This window comes from Caloenas nicobarica, chromosome 4 (assembly GCF_036013445.1).
Source record: "Caloenas nicobarica isolate bCalNic1 chromosome 4, bCalNic1.hap1, whole genome shotgun sequence".
NCBI classification, from domain to species: Eukaryota; Metazoa; Chordata; class Aves; order Columbiformes; family Columbidae; genus Caloenas; species Caloenas nicobarica.
Window position 1 is genome coordinate 44,435,386 of NC_088248.1, and position 19,093 is coordinate 44,454,478.

The 19,093-nt window shown below is 38.5% G+C and overlaps 1 protein-coding gene across 16 annotated transcripts in view; it reads left to right on the forward strand.

Annotated features, from left to right (window-relative positions):
- TENM3 (teneurin transmembrane protein 3) overlaps nucleotides 1–19,093 on the forward strand; it is a 512,354-nt gene that overhangs the window by 408,496 nt on the left and 84,765 nt on the right. For all 16 annotated transcript variants that reach the window (XM_065634158.1, XM_065634155.1, XM_065634160.1 and 13 more), the window contains 2 exons: nucleotides 6,628–6,750; nucleotides 12,998–13,212. In XM_065634158.1, coding sequence (XP_065490230.1) covers nucleotides 6,628–6,750; nucleotides 12,998–13,212 — 338 coding nt within the window. The remainder of the gene's footprint in view (nucleotides 1–6,627; nucleotides 6,751–12,997; nucleotides 13,213–19,093) is intronic.

Here is a 19,093-nt window from a genome sequence, read left to right on the forward strand (position 1 = left end):
AATGTTCAAATATTTCATTTGAAAATGTATTGCCAACAGGGAGATGAACTAGAAGATAATCCTTCAACAAGATTGAGCAATAATTGCAATTTGCTTAGTTTAAATTATAATCTTTTTGCATTGCTTTAAATATAAATGATATTCACTTTTCCTTATGTGCAAGTGTGCATATATATTATTCTATTAATTCTAGGGAAGCAATTTTGTAAATCATGGTTTGAAAGCACCAGCACCCAGAAATTCCTAGCAGTAGCAGTCCCAGAAGATGAGTTCAATATCTTAGCAAGAAGCTCATCTTCAAGCACAGTTTCATGAATAATAAGGCTTGATTAGTATACCTTGGAAAACACAGGGGAGAAAGGAAGAAGAGTCGCCAGCATCATTCAGTTCCTCTTGCCAGCTTTCCCCAGAGTGTCGATTTCTTGATGTTTATAGAACATACACCGTAGGCCTTATCTCCAGAGGTCTTGAGGAGGTGCTTGCTACTTAGAGATAGCTGCTGTCTAACGTTAATTTTTCTTCTGTTGTTATTCTAAGAAGAGCTGGAGGAGCATTAGAAGTCTATTTCCCAATTCAGGCAACTCCGTTTCTGCTTCTTCCTACTTAAAATAATCCTCGTATCTGTGGATTCTTCTTCCCCTGAAATGCACTGTGTCACCTTTAGGATTCTTTTACTGCAAAAAACAAGTTTACCCAATCCAGGATGGAGGCTGTTGAATTACTGGCACTTCTGACCAGTACTTTGGAGACTTCAGACTCAAACTTCAGTTACCTCTCCAGTTACTATAGGGCTATGTTTGTGAATAAAGCCTCTGCTTATATGCATATGGTTTTGCTTAAAGGTTCCATCCTTATCATCTGCATCTTTAATGCTTTCACCTGCACTGCTCATAGGGTGTTCGCTATGCCCTTTGTTTTTCATATGAGCCCATTTGTCACTTACAGTACTTTAAAAAAGATGTGGTTCATCCTGGTGAGTTATTACAGTGACACCCTTGAATTTTGACCACAACAATAAATTTCTGTGGTTTTTACTGCATATTGCTACTCTTTCTATGAAGAAAAAACCATTCTTTCTTTCTGATAGCAATCACAACCCCCAGCAATGTATGTATATTCACAGCTGTGTCCAAACATTGTTTTCTGTTCAGAGCTTCATCCTGGATACTAGAGGATGCTAACACCCATTTAATTTCTTTGTCAACTAGCTGTCTCTATCCTCTTACCATTCAAATTTATGAGGAGAAAAAAAATCCAGACAAGCCCAGTTTTTGCCAAATGGAGAAACAGCTACCTAAATTGCTTTTCTGTTCCAATTCTTTTTTGTGCCTCATATCTTTGGCAGAAGAGAGTTCTGAGCCAGTGAGCAAGGCAGCGAAGGGAAAGCACTCCCGTCAACTGCAGCAGGTAGATGTCAGCTCTCACAGTTCTAGTTCTGTGATGTAGTTACATAAATTATCCATGTCTCTTACCTCCTACTAATAAAGGGACTGATTTCTTTTTAGCTTGCTAAAGAAAGTTTTGAAGAAGGTTTTGAAGTGATGGTACAGTGTGTTTGCTCAAGAACAAGTTCCTTGTAAAGAGAATCATGAAGCACAGCAACACTAGTTTGAGAAAGAGGCATGTAAGACAAATGTGCTGGCAATGTTTAAAGAATGAAAGGGCCTGATAGCAGCAACTTCTTCCTGAAGCAGATTATTTTGAAGTGTTTTACACTGTGTAAATTAGTCATAATATTTTTTTCAAGTGTTTGCTGTGGAATGTATTCTTAGTTGCTGTTTTAATTATTGAATGGAAATGAAGGCCCTGTTGACTGATTACAAAGCAAAACAACTAGACCTCAGTTACAGAGTGAAAGGTAAGAACCTTGAAAAAGCAGTTTAAGGTGGTTCAGAAACCCTTCAGTGAACTGTGTGGTGACAGATGGTAACATTACCTGATACCTGTAACAAATAATAGCATTTTTGTGTTAACATCAATGTTACTGTAGGTATAAATGCACTCCTTTAATGTGAGCTCTGAATCTTTTGAGTATCCCCATCCATTTGCCATATACTGCTTTGCAGAAGTATAAAGGGATGGGGCAAAAGCCCAGCTGTTAGTTTGGTTATTGCATGTATGTTTAAGATTTGTTCTGGAGAATTCAGCCGTGTCCATCAGTCAGCACCACCCAGACACTGGGGCTGCGTTCATGCCAAGAGCAGCACAGATCCTAGAGGGCTTTCTCCTCTCTGATGCCTCTCCTTCCCACTCTGTTAGAGGGAATGGAGTCCTCACCATTTAAACTATCACCGCACTCTGGAGGCTGTGAAATGCTATTTTAACTCCATCAAGTGAAGACGATCTGTTGGTAGCGAGAAATTACTTAGAGATGGGGACTGAAACAGAAGAATGGGCAGAAGATAAAATCCGCTTCTCTGCTTAAAAAGTCATCCTGTTCCCCAATGGGAGCAATCATCCCAGTCTTGATACAAGCAAAAGGAGGCTTTTTTTAGGGTTTGTGAGAACATTTGGAGTTGTGACAACCCATCTTTTCTCCCATCCCCCGAGGCTTCATCCACGCCTGCAGCTGTAGGTTATTTGGATTGAGTTGTTGTGGTCCTAACCACAGCCATCACAAGCTGCGTGCCTTCTTGCTAGAGGCATCTGGCATTCTGAAACAAGTCCTTGCTGCCATCAAAGATATGCCAGTATTGAAAGTTGTTCCAGTGTTAGTACCCTCGTAGATCTCGCAGCATAGTTACACACTCAGGACTAGTTACTCTAAGAAGGGTCTCTTGTCTTCATTGTTATTGTCTAACACCAAATAAAGGCCAAAAATAATGGGAATAAACCACACCTGACAGGGAATATCCAATCCAAAAATGAAGAAACTGCTTACATTAGATTTGGGACTAAAATAACAGCTGAGAATAGAGAAAAATTATTTTGCTTCATATATTAAATTCTTTATAGAGAGAAGGAAACTTACCATTTTTCTGAATAAAATAGAAACAAAGAAGGGGATCATCCCAAGTGTGGAAGAAAATCTTCATCCTTTTCTAGACCTGAGGAAATCAAACAAACATATACACCACTGAAGTCTGTCTGTGTCATTACCCCTCTGGAAATTAAGAACTAGTTCATCACTTTTGACTTAAAGGTCTCAGAACTGCAGTGAGGTGTGCTCTCACTGTGCAGTTACCAGTACCAGGTGCTGCTTATCAGACTTATGGGGGCATCAAGAATTTTTGACAGGTGCCTTGCTGCCCTTGTAACACTGATAAGGGCTCAAAGTTTGCTTTTGTGCAGAAGGTTGGCTGAGAAGAGACCAATCTTAATTGACAAAATAATGCCTGAGTTTGTCTTAATCAGTCAATTTACTTGTGTTCTTAAAGTTCCCCATCTCGAAAGAAATTGTGCCTTGTATTTTATCCTGTGTCAAAAAGCCTCATTCTTTCATGTTGTTCTCATATGTTTGTAGTGAAAGAATTCTCTAAATTCCACAGTGCTGTCTCAGATTACAGAGTTGAATTATTTTGTGTATTAGTACACACGGTAAGTTTTGGGTTGTCATTGAAGTTGTCAAGCAATATTTTTTATCTGCTTCAAAACTATTCTGATATTCACAATCTGTGAAACAGCTGCATCAAGGGGTGCACCAAGCACAGCACGGCCAGCCGGGCAGGGAGGGGGTTGTCCCGCTCTGCTCTGCACTGGTGCGGCCTCACCTGGAGCACTGGGTGCAGTTCTGGGAAACACAGGATAAAAAAAGACATAAAGCTACTGGAGAGTGTCCAGAAGAGGGCTACCAAGTTGATGAAGGGTTTAGAGGGGAAGCCATATGAGGAGCGGCTAAAGTCACTTGGTTTGATCAGCCTGGAGAAGGGAGACTGAGGGGGGACCTCATGGCGGCTCCAGCTTCCTCACAAGGGGAGCAGGAAGGGCAGGCGCTGATCTCTTCTCTTTAGTGACCAATGACAGAACCCGAGGGAATGGCAGGAAGATGTGCCAGAGGACGTTTAGGTTGGACATTAGGAAAAGATTCTTCACCCAGAGGGTGGTGGACACTGGAACAGGCTCCCCGGGGAGATGTCACGGCCCCAGGCCTGACAGTGTTCAAGAAGAGACTGGACAAGGCCCTCAGACACACGGTGTGAACTGTGGGGTTGTCATATGCAGGGACCGGACTTGGACTTGATGATCCTTGTGGGTCCCTTCCAACTCAGGAGATTCTACGAGTTCTATGAATTCTATGTATCCATCTGTTCATTTTTATTAAATGTTGTTTATTGAAGTTGGTGCTAGTTCAGTGTCAAAAGGTGAGAGAGCAATAGTATTTTTGAGGGATACAATTATTACCATCTTTGACAGTGAACTACAGTGGGACTCACATCAGTACAAATGCAAAGAAAAGGTAATTGTCACTTACCTTGTAGTGACTGTGTTACTTTGAGTTGTAATCAATACAGATCCCACAGTCCTTGCCTTTGAAAACTTAAGTTCCAGCTGCTTTGAATTATGAGGGAATGGCTAGAAGGTCATGGCAGAGCTTTGCCTTCTGATCTCCCAGTGGGGCATGAAGAGGCACAAGGCATGTACGTAGCACCAGCAGACAGAGGTGTTAGTGATGTTCTAAGCTCATGTGTTTGGAAGGGATACACTTCTAGAGTTACTAAATGAATGTCACATTCTTTGTTTTTCCTGAAGAGTATTGAAAGTGATAAGAATGCAGCAGAGTTAGGAGAGGTGATTTAGACGTCCAAACTGAAGACAAGAAATGTAGTGGGTTTGAATCATGAAATATTTAGCTATTTGCAGTCTTGAACTGCTGCCAGTGAATTGAACTATTATAACAGATAGTAAAGTTTGACCCTAGAGATTCTGTTGAATTACATTAAAAGAGATACGATCATCAGATGTTTAATACATAAATAAGCATTTCAGCTGAGATAGGGCCAAAATAATGATGGCTAATTCTAGTGATATGCCAAAAATGGTGGTGGTCAGATTTACGGTTTAACAAGAGATGAGAGGGGAAGAACGAAATAAGGTTTTAGAGTCAAGGAACATTCTACGTTATGAGACTTTGACAGGCAATTTGAGGTCTGAGGAAGAAGAGTAATAGTAGAGTCAGAGACTTGGAACAAAGAGAATATGTCATCTGTAGTGAGGATTTCAGTCTTTGAAACATTCAGTAATAGGTCTTTGGTTGCATTCTGGTTCTTTGTTTTCTTGGGGGGTGGGGACAAGGGGACGGACAGTGTTAAGGCAAAGACCTGGCAGAGAGAGTCTTAATTCTGCAGCGTTTGCCACCTGCCTGACTAAACTTCCACTGATGTCTGTTTGTCTTAAGTAGGCGTTGCCATGGTCAATACAGAGAGGTTGAAAGATCAGAGATGAAACAAAAAGGGCTGAAGAATTGTTTGTGATTTGGGTAGAAGGAATGACTAAATTAAAAACATTCACTATAGCAGTGATCCATTTCAGAGACAAAAGGAGTAGAAGCAGCAGGATACAGTGAATTATTTTCCTTATATTTCACGCTAATAGTTAAAATACATTATTACAGAATTTTTTTTCCTAGTGTATTTTAATTCCCTAGTAGCACTGAAAGACTATTTCGGCTTTGGAGATAACTGCTGTCGTAGAAGGAGCAAACCTATGTTACACCAAACACGAATTAATTACAATAAAATTAATTTTGGTGGTATCATAATGGCATTGGATGAGAAGGAAATACACTACAGATAGAAAGAAATTGCGTATGTTATGTGTATCACAGTATAGCATTAAGGTGGGGGGTTTTTTTCAATATTTTTACTCCAAAAGTTTCGACAGGGTGTTTCTTCATTAATCCCTGGTGATATCAAGGTTCTTTAAGTAGTTCCCTCTAACACCATGGAAGGTTGACTCCGTCTTTCATAATTAGCTTAGCTGAACTTTTTAACGTGGTATCACCTTTCTAATAAACGTGGTTGTGGGAAATTAAGTATTTCAGAAACCTAGTTTATGCATTATCATTATCAGAGCAAAGTGCCCCAGTGGCTCCAGCTTTGCTAATGGTCTTGGCCTCGCCCTGTAGACAAGTGTGGGGAATGGGCATGTAACTGGAGGTTCTGTGAGGTGTTGGTGACAGCGTGAAAATGAGTGTTCGTGTCTTAGGTTAGCCCTGCGACACCCACAACACCCTCCTTACTCTCCTCTCGCGTTGCTTCTTTTCCCTTTCTGGCTAACCAGAATGGGTCCATCCGTCTGCTGGTGAAATAATTTATTTTAGTAGGTCATTTAGGAGCTCACTTAAATGATTTGTCTCTTCAGAAAGATCAAAAATGAAAAAAGAGAAAAGGACATAATTACTGCTTATCCTTTCGAACATTGATTTGGGTCTGGTAAAAGACTCAAAATGAGACTGGTGAGCTTTCTGTCAACTGCATTCACCGAAAGCACTGTATCATTAAAGGACAGTGGTAGTAATTGCTTAGTGCCATTGCTGAGTTTGAACTATTAGTCTGTGAGCGCTTGTTCCTGTAATTTAATTTTTTAATGTATGAGTTGCTATTCTGCTGCGAAGCGCGGAAAGCCATTATTTGTGCGATTTGTCATTGTGGTTAAGAGCATCAAATAACCTGTATCCTTTACCACCAGCAATGCATCTGTTTGGCCTCAACTGGCAGTTGCAGCAAACTGAAAATGATACATTTGAGAATGGAAAAGTGAATTCTGATACTGTGCCAACACATCCTGTAACAGTACCTGCTGGAGAAAATGGTAAGTGAAACAAGCACCGATTTCTCTCCTTCTTTTGAAGCATTTCCTTTCTTTATGTCTTATTTACATCACTTTTCGTCCAAAACTCTGTATATTTAATGAAAGTATAGAGCATTTGTAATATTACTTTTAAATAGATATGTAGATATTAAACGGGAGTTGTATTTCAATTGAAAGCAGTGCAACGTTCCTCCCACCAAGCACGTGAAGGGAGCGATGAGTCTTGTGCAATAATGTTGATCTTACTAGAACACTGGCTGTCAACCACAATTCTTCAGGGGAGTTTACATGTAATATTTTATGAGTGTAGAAAAGCTCTCATCACATCCAGAGAAGCAGAACCTCCACTTGCAAATCCTTGAAAACCTAATGATTGTTGGGGGAATCCTTGGAGATAAGAGGGTGGTGCGGAGGCTGGCTGGGACCATCTCTGAGGGGTTGGGGTGGCCGAGATCCCGCGCTGCAGAAGTGGCCATGACAAAGGCAGGGAGCCCGAGGTGGTAGGAATGCTGTTTCATAAGGGGGTCCTGACACCAAGAATTCAGTCTTTGGGAGTCCCAAGGAGCCCTGGGTAGTTTTCAGACAAAAGCCTTGTCTGTGACAGAGGGACATAATCTCTTCTTCAGAAAAGGCTCTGCAGGGGAGTTTTGCAGTTTCAGAGCCTCTCTCTTAACTCTTTGTAGAAGGCAACTCATGATCAAGGAGCTTGCTATGGCATAATGACCTCGCTGTGGAATGTCTTGTGGTTTTTTTCTATAGATGATGATGATTTCCTCTTTTTTAATTTCTCTCTGAAATGTAATAGGTCATGTATAATATGTTCATTTGTTCTCTCAAAGTCTCTAGCATATAATATTGAGTCTCGATCATCCAACCAATATATAAAGTAAAAAAAAAAGCCCCGAAACTTTATTAATTGTTGTTGGAGCTTTTAAAATACAAACCACATAAAGGCATTATTTTTTATCGACCATTTTCCATGTTGCCCTTTCAGATTCTCAAAACATTTAAGAGCCTGTGCACTTTTGGCTAACAGAGGCTTTAAAATCAATAGGTTTTGAATGGAAAACTTGATTTAAATGGTTGATGAATGCGGTGTTTGCTTCATTACACAAAAATCCATTTTCCCTTTCACAAGGTAGAGCTGACCTCCTTACCACTGGGGGGGAGGAAGCCTCTGCCAGCAGTTGACATCTTGAAAATTTTTCAAGTTATCACAGCTCCAAGTTATAGAAAAGGTAGAGCTCAGTTCGTTCTTTTTTGTCAGCTTTGTAAGCACGTGAAACTTCTCCAGTAGGACTTCTCTTTTTCATTTCCTTTACCTTACTGCCTTTTTCTTGCACTTAGATATTCATTATCTCTTTCTGTGTTCTTATTTGTTTTGAATGAATAGCAAAAGCTACTGTATGGGTAATGAATATTGATGCTGCAGTGACAGCTCATCATCCCACTGTCTTCTGCCCTGAGTAGCCAATATACTCTCCCATACAAATAAAATATTGTAAATATTTTATAAATATAAAATGGTCTCTTTCCCTTGATAGGTTGTGGGGTTTTTTTTACAGATTAAAACCTGTTATACTTTACCTCAAAATAAAAGGAAATAACTGTTATCAAATCCCATTTTTCCTTCATTAAGTCCCTAAATACTGTAGAAGCAAACAAGGTTATTTTCATCCACTGTTAAAATGCTGTCCTCTGCAGAATAGGGTAAGGTCATTTATCAGCATGCATCAATACTAAACAACAGACAGACCAGAGAATACACATTTTAAACCACAAAAGGAAAGTTAAGCAGAAGGGAAAGTGTGGTGACTAGATGTGAAATTTAAGCAAGGGGCTCCTGAGCTGGTATACTAGTTACTGAAAACTGTAAGGAAGAATCAGTAAAGCCATGGTTTGGATACTTGGACAGCCAAACAGCTTTCAGTGCTGCCCCTCTTTAGCCCCCTGGTAACAGCCCGATACTCTGATGAAGGTGGGAGAAATTCCCAGTGTTGTATGAGCTAGGCATTTTTTTTTGTACTCTGTCTCCTATAAACTGTGGATAATCCTGACCCTGCTTTGGTCAGAAACTCATAGCCCACGGTGACTTTCATCCCAGGTATTCATTTGTCGTTCAGACGGGCAGATACTTCATGTGGTGAATTAGCGAAGCTTAAACTTGAAAATGCATCCTTATGACCTCTGAAGAAAATTCAGCTGTGGTTTACCTAGAAATAGCCAGTCACAAATTGACAGTAAAAGCATGTTAAATCATCCTTAAATGCAAATGATTTGTTAAGTGAAGCCTGAATCTCTGAAAAAAACCTTTTCCAAAGTGGTGTGGTTTGGTTTGGTTTGTGTTTTGGGTTTTTCTTGGGTCCCCCCACCCCCCCACCCAGTGCTTCTCTCTATATGAACAGTAAACTGCTGGCAACATATCACCTGCTTATCTAGACAGGCATGATTCAGGGCTGCATAAGGTGGCACGGGAATGTGTGTTTTCTATGGATATGATTAATTTTATAGACCATTTCAGTTTAGGTACTCCAAAGTAATTTGTAAGCCAAGCTTAATAAAAAATAAACATTTACTTGAGGTGCATCAGTGCTTTATCTGTTTTTATAACTAGGCAATAGAAAAGAAAGGTTAAAAACAGATACCTTATAATAACTTGTGCTTAACTGCAGATTTAAAAATAATGCAAGAGAGGAAAAAAGTGAATGAGAGAAGAAAGTGTCATTTCTTTTGGCTTACTTAAATGCACTTTTTGATGTTATGTTCATTAAAATACATTCTACTTGCTTTAACTGTTATGTATTGAGCTTTTTTGTTTTGTTTACAGTATCTCATGTTAATTAATGGTATAGTAACTTCTTAATTAGATGTTATGTTGGGGGTTTTGTTTTGTTTTTGTTCGTTTTGTTTGTGTTTTTTCAGTTGGTTGGGTTCTTTTCCTGAAAAGGTGTATTTTTAAGGAGGATTTTGATTTTGTTTCTTGAAATGGTTGTAGCAGAAGGATAATATAGCAGATGTCTCACAGAAACAGATCCAAATACAAGGTTATTCAATGGAATGGGAGAACATGCTGTTGACTGTAAATCCAGCCTTGCAACCTAACACTCTAATTAGTACTGCTTTTGGAGGATGGAAAATTATTTTATGTGTGACACTATACAGCAATTATTGTTGAGCACTTTTGTGGTTTGGTTGTGCATTTATTTTTATTCTGTGTTATACTCAGTTATTCACAGCGTATCTTGTGTTTTAATCTATAGAATGTTTGCAAACGATGAGAGGAAGTTTGGCTTCATGACATTTTAGCGATATTTGTGAATTCTTTTTCTTGTATAATACTTACTGTTCATTGCTTTAAATGTTCATTTAGCTCAGGATTTTGTCCACCCTAAACTCAGATAGTTGAAATATAATTCACAAATAATAGATATAATAAATATTTTACCTATTAATTTGCCATAATGTATTGGATTATTGATAACAAGACATCATAAAATGATTGTATATATTATATAGTATGTTATAAAGCATATTAATGTATTTTGTAAATTTAGTATTATCTAGCAATATAAGTGCAAACATTATATAAATATTATTTACCTATAAATATTTACGTGTATTTGTATTATGGTCTTTTGGAGAGGGTCTGTGAACGAAGAAATTTGGGGGGTAGCAAAGAAGTGTAATGAAAGAGAATACATTCAGGAGACTAGGTATTTTGAAATATAGTTTTTTATTTGGACTGTTATGTCATTATGGAATTGTGTGAATGAACATGACATTTCATATTTTGATTTAAGAACTGTTACTGTTTAGAATGTGAAAAGGAAGTTCTGACTAAGTTTTTTCTTATGACAACAGGGAACAAAGAATAATTAATACCTCCTTCTTAGGAGGGAAAAAAACTAGGGACGATTTTGAGACAAGTAGTGTGGCGTAAAAGGGTCTTACGGCTACAGGGTAAAACTACCTCTTTTTTTGGTGAAGAAAATGGGAGCCTGTAGAATCATTATCTGCTAAGGATAAGTGTTGAAGCCCAGTGACGGGCATTCCTGGCAAGTCAGTCAAACTGTTTGATAAAGTGCTCCTACTCAAGCGATCTAGTTCATCTTTTCAGCAGTAAGAGGTAGCTGTTTTTCATTTCAAATGTAGAAACAGGGGAAGTTGCAGATCGATACTGCAAACAAGTGTTTATTGTTTAGTGATTACCAGTCATCAGTGTGTGAATTTATACAACACAACATACTTAAATTTGAAGGAAGTGGTAAGAAACAAATAGCAAATACAGATTCATCTTCTAGAACAACATATGAATATTGTGAGAGGTTAAGTCCGAAGTTAGAAAAACATCAGACTCATCCTGAGAAGTGTTAAAAAAAAAAAAAAAAGTTTCTCCAAGATCAGATATTTCACTGTCTCTTCTCAGCAGAGCACTGATCAATATGATGAGCCTGTGAGACATTTTCAGTGACTGCTACACTGTTGTGGCACAGCTCTGATGATGATACAAGCCCCCACTCAAGGCCTCTCAGTAGCACTTCTGTACCTATTTAATTCAGCAGCAGTTCATCTTGGATGCACAAAAAGTAGCGAGGATCAATCCATGACCTCACCTGGCATTTCAGATTTTAATCTAGTTTTTTAAAGTCTAAATGTTTGCAAAAAGGTTGTGTCAGTTTGTTCCATCAAATGATGAATAATCTAAAATTTGAACATAAAAGACAGGGTAGCAACAGAGCGTTGTCAGTTCTTCTGAACACTTGTACGCAAACAAGTCAGCATCACTTGAACATGCTTATCACATTCAGGTGGGTTTAGTTCAATCGTTATAATAGACTAGCAGCTGAAAAAAAAGAGTATAAATTGGTGAAAACACAGTGGACTGTAAGACTGGAACTACAGGCTTTGACCATGGCATCAGCTTCCAGTGCTGCCTGTGTCTGGCTACACAGCGTGGAGTTAGTGCCTGAACATCAGGTCTGAGTCTTCAGTCTCAGACTTGGTGCAAACTCAGCTTAACCATCCCAGATTTTAAAGCTGGGTAGTAACAGTTTGTGCAAACCGCTTCTTTAGGGCATCAATCTTAGTAGTTCTGTTTCGTACGAATCTGGCAGGTAGGAGACACTACCACAACTAAACCACAGTTCGTTTGCTGATAAGCTTTGGGAAAGGTTTGTAATTTTTGCCAGATTTAGCATGTGCCTGTGCGCCAGTGGGCAACGTGGGGATCTCAGAGCTATCCCAGACCTATGCTGTCTGTAGCGTCCAGCCCAGTGCCTTGCAGGCTCATCAGCTTGGGCTGGAACCATTTTACCCCTTTTGTTTTACTTGGCTGTGCTTCACCTGGATGGCACAGAGCTTTGCAGGTTGGATGATACTGTTCTGTACTTGAGCTGCGGTTTAGATTCAGTCTTTTTGGCCTGGACTTACCCATTTGAGGAAAAAGGTTGCTGAGGGTGTCTGAAGTTTATGACTTACTTTCTTTTTTAATGCCACAACCAGTAGTCCTGATTTTGGTGTTAGTGTTTAACATCGTGTGTCTTTTGCATGTTAGTGTCTTCTTTGCTGCTTCTAGGCATTTCCAAGCCATCATCACTGGCCTCCTAAGGCTAACTGATATTTACACAAGTGCTTTGTAGAGAAAAATCATTAATGTCCTTCAGTGCTATGCTTATTCCTAGTAACTGACCTGCAGGAAAAATACATATTCATGATATAGAAAATAATGAAAGTAACAGACTTTGACATGCTATTATACATTTTATTCAGGAGACAATGTGGACGAGGAGGTGATAACAAGCTTAGGGCTGAGGCAAGGGAGTGCAGAGGATGTAGGGAGCGAAGGCAAGGGGACACAGGCACAATGGAGCGAGAAACATTGCCTTTCTTTTTGGGGAACACAGAAGGAAAAAAAAAATGGAAACCAGAGCTGTAGACATTGTTAGAATTGTATAAATGTTCTGATATTTAATGTAGAAAATACTGTATATTAGTTGTTTTAGTCCTAAAACAGTTTTTGTAATGCCAGCGCATAGAGGAGTTACAGTATTTTTGCTTGGTAGGTATTTGTTGTATCTTTGCTTTTTTCTTTCCAAATCAGTGAATTCTCTGGGATCTTATATTCAGAAAGATTGTCAGGCAACATATTGTCCGAGGTGATTCTAAATATTTGAGTTTTTGTATGAAGGATGATTGAAAGCAAGAAAGGAATACTGATTTTTGATCTCTTATTATTCTAACCTGTCAGGAAAATTAGGGGGATTTGCACAAGAAAACAACACTATAGATTCTGGAGAACTTGATATAGGCCGAAGAGCGATACAAGAAGTTCCCCCTGGGATTTTTTGGAGATCACAACTCTTCATTGATCAGCCACAATTTCTAAAATTCAATATATCCCTTCAGAAAGATGCGTTGATCGGAGTATATGGCCGAAAAGGCTTACCACCTTCACACACTCAGGTGAGAAATGCTTGCATTGAAAACTGTGAGCTTGTATCTCTTGTATCTCTTTGCTTTCGCAGGATTACATACTTTACCATTTTGCTGATTATTAGTTTTGCTTTTTATACTTTATGGATCTCATGTGATGTCCAAAACATTTGTAATACTCTTAGTGATGGAACTAAAATGGCAGGGGGGAGTTCTTATTTATGAGCTGTTCTGAATGCTGTGAGCAGTGATGGCGCTTTAGATGTGGAGTTGTTTCATGCAGAATTTATAGGTGCTTTTTTTCTTCTGTGGTCTATAGACATATCTTTAAAAATCTAAGCAAACTAATACAGCATCTTAGTGCCACACATGTGGTTAAGAGTGCCTGGCAAAGACTGAATTTGCCAAATCTCCAGGCAAGAAGACAAGAGTTTTTTAAGGAAGTTTCAGTTTGTTCTACAAGCCAATGCTACAGTATTTACAGTTCGGTGTCTCACTAAATAAATACATAAAATAAAAAATACATAATATGTGTCTATGGTGGTACAGTGAACTAAAGTTGTAAAAGTGTCAGTCTTCTCTAGACATTTAGCGTCTGGAAACTTTGTTCTAAAGTGTCCCAGAGGATTGATTCTGCTCAACTCCTCAGAAGGTTTCTAATGAGGCTTTTTATTGCATATGGTCATGCATTGGCCTAGTAACAAAGAAACACTTTTTATTCATAGTTATAGAAAAGTTAAAGTATAAAAGAATGAATAGGCTTCTGGATTGGCAGGAGAAAGGGAGACTCGTTGCCTGAGGTGGTACTTTAGAATCAATTGTATTCAGATTTTATTTTTAAGATTTAAGACCTTCCTAGTTTAGATTTCTTGCAGTTCAATATTTGTCCAAGTGCTGGCTCTGAACCATTGTTCCACCTGAAAAGGGAGTTGAGCTCATGATTTTCTACCCCATTTAGAGAATTATGCAACATCTTACTGATTTTTTTTTTATTTTTTTTTTTTAAAGTATATGGATTTGCCCTGGACAGTACTCTAAGCATATCAACCTAATGGTATAATTGGAATGAAGCTTGACTGATTATGCCTGATACATAGTTGCAACAGCAAATCCATAACTGCAAAATTCAAATACTTTCTTTTTTAATCCTACTTTTTTTAGTTTGATTTGCTTGCTACTGCATTATTTAGAATTATTTTGGTTTTCTTCAGGCATAACTTTTTAAAGACCTAGAACATAGAAATACTGCTAATTATATTACCTATTTAGCAGTCACAAACCACAGAGGAAGAATTAGGGTCAGCAAAGGAGCTTCATGCAGCTAAAATCACAGAATGTTACATTAGATTTATTTTTTAGTTTAGTTTCCATTAAACTACCAACAGTTTACTGAATACAGAAAATGCATTTGTTTATTTAAAAATTTGATCCTCGTAAAAATTATTAAATGGATTTTCTTCAGACTTTCACATATGAACACCCACCCTCAGGCAGGCAACAAGCATGAGAAATTCTAGCTCAAAGAAAATTGATTCAGAAAGTTATCAGCCATTGGAAATAGAGGTTTGGAATACAAATGCCATCTCAATGATAACAATAATAACAGGAGCCAGGGGAATACATGTGTGGCAAGAATAAATAAAACTGAAGAAGCTGATCTGGACTGTGCATTTATATGAGAAGTTATGCAAGGAGATACGTCTGTGAAAAATGATATTTCCTTGATTCCTTATCCTGGCAAAAGACTGAAATAGGGGTGCCCTTTCTTCAAAAACTTGGGAAAAAGGAGATAACTAAATGTGTTTCCCATCATCTGTGTTACACAGACTTCCTTCCCTTTGGTTTCCTACTATCTGAGTTTGATACAACAGAAAGAATCATATGCAAATCCCACTACTATACTTTCTTTAGTTTCTGTGACATTTTGGATATATTGTTCCCAGGATATAGGTCAAGCTCTCTTGTCCTGTTTTTGCCTGATATATAATTAGAGTATTTTTAACAAACCATTTGACTGACACTTGATACCTTGAAAAATTAAGCATGCTTACTTATCGATGCCCTGGTGAACTTCTAGGGCAGCTTAAGATTCCCAAGGGTGCAGGGTTATCAGAATGTTTGTATGGCCTTGAACCCAGCGATGTCTGGTTTAGGTGCCTGAGATTAAAGCATGTGTGTAATCTCCTAAAAATGTAGTTCCAATGAGGGACTGGTGTCATTTGTAACTCTGCTCCTGTACATAGTGGGGGAAAAAATGGAGTAAAATATTTCTCCACAGTTTAGGCATTTCTGCCACAATGTTCTAATTGCAGGGCTTTGATGAAGATACAAGTTGTGCTGGTAAAAACCATATTTCACCCAAGTAACTTACATAAATGAAATAAGGTATTAAGGCAAAATGAAATGAAATAGAACATTGAGGGATTTGCAGGCATAAACGTATGTATTGTTTTCTCACTTCCCCTAACCCTTGTGGCTTGTACTGACAAAAGTTCTTAACTGCAAGCCAGGCACAGCTGGCAGGGCAGACTGACAGCTAATTCTGGGCTTCACTGCATGTCCTTCTGTCGGACAAGGCAGCTTACTCGTATAGCTCCAAGTGTCACAGGAACATGTTAGAAGAACACATGAATGTCCAGGCTGGGTCTCACCAAAGGCTCATCTAGCCCATCATTCTGTCTGCGATGGTGACCATTAGCAGATATGTAGAGATTAATATAGCAGCACGACAGATTTGTAGTAATTCTTCCTACAATACGCTCTTGGCTTCCAGCGTTTCAAGGCTGAAAGAAATCCTGAGTCAAAGGTGCTGTCTTTGTGTTTTACCGCCTTTGATAGATTCTTTTTTCTTGTGAATTTGCCCAGTCCCCTTTGAACCTATGGAAGCTCTTAGTGTCCATGACATTTGCAGAAATGAGTTTCACAGGTTAACTACAGGTGTGACACTATACTCCTCAGTGTGTTTTGTGCAGCCTCCTGGTAGTTTTAGTTGGACATCCAGTTGGTGGTGTTTTGAAAGAGACAGTGGAGAGTTTCTCACAGATTTCTTCTTTTTGATTTGTACATCTCTGGTGTTCTCAATGAGTTTGATTTTTCCCAGTCTATACAGTCATTCATTGCGTGAAAGCTGCTTCAATCTTTTGATCAGCCTTGTCTTTTTCTGAATGTTCTCGAGTTTTATTGCAGTCTTTTCAAGCTGGAGAGACCACAACAGCACAGAACACAGCAGGTGTTGAACTACGATGGTTTCATACAATGCCTTAATGATGTCTACTTTTTTTTAATTATTATTATTGTAGAACTGATATATCTGTAGATCTGTCTACCATAGCTCAAAGATCTCATCCCAGAATGATAAAAGTTGGCTCAGAGCCCATCTGTGGATGTGTAAAGCTAGGGTTATTTCATAAGGACTTTGAAAAATAGGATCTCACCCATATATATCACTTCATGTCTACATTTCTTGAATGCTATGTGCCCTTATCTCCTAGTCACAGAGTGACAAGTGCTAATAACCAAATTTATGCAAATGAGCAACTGCTGCCTGTTTCTCAGATGTCGGTATTTGAATTTTATGATCTTATGTTAAATAATAGAGAACTGATTACTACCTGCACTCTACCAGCATTCATAAAGTTTCCTTACCGCTGTCCCCCTCCAATATCTGTGCTCACATGCCTATGATAACCCTACACGTGTAACCACACACCACCATCTTCTCTAGCTCCCTCCTTACAGCTTCGGTGTTTCTATCATTTTCTGCCTTCTCTCCATGTCACTTTTGATTATAATGCAAAACTTGCATATTACACTTGCCACCTTGTTCTGCACTTCTCTCCTAGACCCTTTTCTTGTTTATCCACCTTTTTTGTGTGTGTCCAGTTAAAACCAGACAGCAAGTAAGAGGAAATTCTGATGCCAATTGTTCTGCCACTGTGATCGACATAATGAAAGTATGATAGAAATGAGCTTGGGGGAGACCTTGAGAAGTCTTTTAGTTTACATCCTCATCTCGGAACAGGATCAACTATATCTAAACCATTCCTATCAGTTGCTTAGCATTTCTTCATAAAATAATAACAGAATGCAGCAAATTTAACTCTTCTCTGCCCCATAATCCAAAATAGTAGGGATACAGCATGTAAGAAATGGTTTGATATATTGTAATCGGGACAGAATTTTTGGTTGTAGTTTTGTATTCTCTTTAGGTACTGAAATCAGTCTCAAGCACAGCCACTATGTGTGTGTCACAGACCAATCTGAGATGCAGAGTTCTTTCTTTCGGGGGAATCATAAATAAATCAACCAGAAATAATTGACGGTGGCTGTCCATTCAAAACCCAATCAATGCGAGCCTGAAAGTCTTTGTGACACTTTCTAAAAATGTCAGTTCCATTGCAGCCACGGAATCAATATGTTTATTTAAAGAGACTTTCAGAATAAAAAAAAAAGAGCTTTGGTTTAAAGCAAAACTGAATGGAGTGGTAGGGCAAATCAGTGCATTTAAACTCAATATAAAGGTAATTAATTTATCCTCATAAGAGGAAGATAAAATTAGTATGTTTTTTGCTTATGAAGATAATTGTTTTTCCAGACTTTCTGTTATCGTGTCCTAAATACAAAAAAACAGCCTTTAAAAGGGTTAAGATCAATTATTGGTTTTTGCCAGGGGACAGACTGAACAGTAAATTCCCCTCTGTATGGCTTTTAAAATGTAGTCTAAAATGGTGTTCTGATAACGGCATATGTCCTTATTACATTACAAATACAAAATCATTAGTAGGACCATGCTTGTCAGCCATTAGTATACTCTTTGTGGTCAATCAAGTAATCACTTGTTCCTGTATCAAAAATACCATTCTCATCTTAAATTGTTCTCCTACAAAAAATGACCCTCTGCAGTATACAAATTACAAGGTTTCTCCTAATGTCTTTAAATGGCTTGTTAAAAGTCAGAACTCCCTGAGCTTTTTCTCTTTTAAAATATTAGTGAAAAATGCGACCAGACAGAAGCGTTTGTCAGGCAGGCGGGAGGAAAAAAAAAAAAAAGCCTAAAATTGTTTTTCTCTCTCTCACAAAATAAGATAAATATTTAATTCTCTGACAAATTAGAATGTTGAATGGTTTTGAATAATTGGTGCTCTCCCAAAACAGTTGCATTCGTTTTCATGTGGTGCTGCACATATATTCAGAGTGACAGCGTACCGAGGTACCAGCCTCTCCACGTCCTAATCACGTTCTGTTCTATTCTGCTGGTTCAGACATAGCTGGAAAAGTGTCTCAGGTGTTGACAGAGGCGTGTTAACCACCTCAATAGTAGGAAGATAATTCCGATTATTGAGAAGGAACATGAGATGCTACTACATTTTTCTAAGCCCCGCTGATGGTTTTTAACAAAACAGTATGTTCTGTCCATTGATCTGGGGTACCATGGTTTTTTTGTCAGTTGGTTATTTTCAGCAGTTCCAATGTTAAATGCTTTCCATCTCCTCTGTTGGGCTTCTGTGATAGGGAGCAAAGCTCCTGCTCTCCTTCCTCCAGAGCTCCAGACTGTCCGAAAGGGAGATCAAACAGTTTAATCCTTCATCTGAAACTAAATGAAAAGCAAAGTAGATTATTGGTGTTGGATATTATTATTAACCCATATGCATCTAACACACTTTGAGTGTTAGCTCTCACATGTAATTCAGGTGGCAGTCATGACTGCAGACTCATTTGAACTGATGTTTTCTTTCCCCCAATATACGTAATAGGTTCATTGGCCACTTGTGACCAAAAAAGCCACTCTAATAAACATGAGGGGTAGTTGGTATTTTTGTTCAAAGTCTTGGCAAGGGGCAAAGAAATAAGCAAGAATTGGTTTCAGCTCCTGCTTCCCTGCTCCAAAAGAAAACTCTTGGTCAAAATACAA